Genomic DNA, 2,795 nt, shown 5'->3' with positions numbered 1-2,795 from the left:
CTTTTTTTCTCAGAATTCTGACTTTAATCTCAGAATTCTGTCTTTTTTTTCTCAGAATTCTGACTTAAATCTCAAAATTCTGAATTTTTTCTCAGAATTTTGACTGAATTCTGACAGCTAACAAGCATCAAGCCATAGCCATGTCTGTTTTAAAGACTAAACTAGCTCTCTTGTTTGATCACCTCCTGCTCTTCCATTAATGAAATAGCATCATCAGGGACCCCTCAGGCACGTAAAAAGTCGCCTAATTTCGTCATTTTTCACCATTGTCTCACTGGCCCTCCAAAACAACTCACAACTTTGCCAGTGAAGCTGAGTGCTCCCACATCTCTTCCTTTATGGTACCCATCTACATTAAGATTGAAAATTCTGGGATTAAAGTCAGAATTCTGGGAAAAAAGTCAGAATTCTGGGATTAAAGTCAGAATTCTGTACTTTTTCCTCAGAATTCTGGGATTAAAGTCAGAATTCTGACTTTTTTTCTCATATTATACTGAAATAAAATGTAAAATTTAATCTCTTAAAAAATCTTTAGTTTTTTTTGTTATTTTTTAATTCTTTTTCTATTTTTTTATTATAATATAGATATTATTAAATATATTTTTTAATGATATTATTCTTAATTATATAATAAAATAATTAAAAAACATCTTTACAGTATCATAAATGCTCCTTAGATCTGTTTTACCTCACAGATCTGCAATTGTTACGCTTTTGGTTTTGGTTTGACAGCCACTCATTATTAGTCCCCCCTCCCTCCTCTCTCTCTCTCTCCCTCTCTCCCTTTGCTGCTGTGTGCGCATGCGCACTGGGCAGCGCACTGGTCAGTCTGGGAAGCAGCTGTTCAGGGCTGGTGAAATTCCAACATGGCAGTGGCTGTGGTCAGTGTTTCCTGCGTTAACTTGGGATGGTTTCAGCTCGTGCGCAGCCCGGCTTAACCTCGACACCCGACAGAAGCCCCTCCTCGGGATCGATGCGACCCCAACTCACCCCTGCTTGAGGGGGTCAACTTGTCGCTGAATTATATTAAAAGTATATATTTATAAAAATAAAAAAAGGAGGAAAACACACAGGTAAGAGAGGACGGTCCGGCTGGGCATCCGCTGCGGCTGCAGAGGAGCGCGCGCGCGTCAATTGAGAAGCATTATCGTGCGCACGCGACTTAATTCGGAATAATGCACGTGCTTTAAGCTATTTTAAGAAGTTTCCGTGCGCTTCAGGCGCGCTAAATGTTTTTATTTTTATTTGTGCCTTTTGTTAAACGGGTTCACCTGCGGCTAAAGGAGAGGACGGACACGTCTAGACTCGCTGGCCGTGTTCTGTGTGTGCGTATCGGCTGCGCTGCTTACGCACACCGGGCTAAAAGAGGAACAAATATCCCCAAGTTGTGTGAGGCTAAAGCGGACTCCAGGCTGCTGCGACACGGTCACAACTAGTTGCATCCATAGAAAGCAGATTTAACTCCAAGCTGCGCCTCAACACCTGATTAATTTATCTTTTCCTTTACCTGTTCCACTTTCTAATCACATGCATGTAGGTTAGATGCCTCTCCTATTGGGTTGCAATGGGGCACGCCTCACATAGTGCAGAAATATATATAAATATATATGTTGTTATTTCATATCAGCATGCTTTGTTTTTACCTTATGATTGATTCCACTGCTTTCCTTTTTTTAACAGCACGTCATGATCAGCAGCAGCAGCGTCTATGGTAAGTCTGAACTTTTATTTTAATTATTAAATCGTTCAAAATGTGACTTTTCTGCTGTAAAAAGTATTTTTTTCCCCTCTCTGGTTATTTATATAAAACTGTATGTAGTGCAGACTGCATGACTGGTGACTGTTTTTAGATTTTATTCTATTTTTAAGACAAAAAAAATTGGCTTTAGCATTTTTTAGATCTTTTTGCATGGATCTCATTCTGAAGTTATTTTTTATTTTATTTGAAGAGTGCTATAAACCATCCAAATTTCCTCTGGCAGGTGGATTGTATTAACGAAAGGCCTTGGATGCCGCAAAGAATTTAGATTTAATCTGTTTTATCAATCTCTAGCATTGCTCAGTTATCATTCCAGCCATCCTCGAATGTCGGAGTAAAAGGATTCACAAATAAAAATGGCAGGGGAAAATCTATAGGATTATTAACTGTAGGTATTTTGCGTTTGACAAGAATCCTGTTGATGCACGTTTCCTCCGCGCTGGTGATGGTGAGGTTGCAGCTATTAGGTGGGACTCGACCTTTCACCTTTGATCTCACTTTCTCTGCACACACAAACATATTTATTTGCTTCTTGACACACGCTCTCACCTGCTGCTGAGCTTCCATCTGTGTTTTGCACCAAACCGGGCCCAGCGTTCCCCTCATCGGGTGGTCATTCTCCCACTCTTTATTGAAAAGCTGTGGTGTATTAGGACTTTGTTCCTTTTTAAGCTTCAGATACAGCTCGATCTTCAGGGTGTCAGAGAGCAACAGGTTAATGGTAGATGATAAAAACTGTAGCTGGAGGTCAGACTTGGAAATTTCTTTGTGCAGGATTTGTTTATATTTATATATATGTGTATATATGTGTGTGTGTGTGTATGTATGTATGTATGTATGTATGTATGTGCATATATGTGTATATGTATGTATGTAAATATATATATATATATATATATATATATATGTATATGTATGTATGTAAATATATATATATATATATATATATATATATATACACACAAAACTATTTTACTTATACATATATACATATGTACATATACATGTCTCTATGTATTTATGTATGTGTGTATAT

The 2,795-nt window shown here is 38.0% G+C and overlaps 1 protein-coding gene across 2 annotated transcripts in view; it reads left to right on the top strand.

Moving 5' to 3' along the window:
* LOC107086621 (fidgetin-like) overlaps positions 1-2,795 on the top strand; it is a 66,457-nt gene that overhangs the window by 1,957 nt on the left and 61,705 nt on the right. Inside the window, exons 1-2 of one of the 2 annotated variants that reach the window (XM_015377709.1) lie at positions 849-1,073; positions 1,681-1,711. In XM_015377709.1, the coding sequence (XP_015233195.1) occupies positions 1,687-1,711 (25 nt within the window). In that variant the 5' untranslated portion in view covers positions 849-1,073; positions 1,681-1,686. Of the gene's footprint in view, positions 1-848; positions 1,074-1,680; positions 1,712-2,795 lie in introns of those variants that run through there. The other variant, XM_015377700.1, reaches the window with a different exon arrangement.

Source organism: Cyprinodon variegatus, unplaced genomic scaffold (assembly GCF_000732505.1).
Source record: "Cyprinodon variegatus isolate N-32 unplaced genomic scaffold, C_variegatus-1.0 Scaffold9, whole genome shotgun sequence".
In the NCBI taxonomy this organism is placed as follows: domain Eukaryota; kingdom Metazoa; phylum Chordata; class Actinopteri; order Cyprinodontiformes; family Cyprinodontidae; genus Cyprinodon; species Cyprinodon variegatus.
Note: the sequence above shows the minus strand (reverse complement) of the source record. Positions and strands in the feature narration are given on the sequence as shown.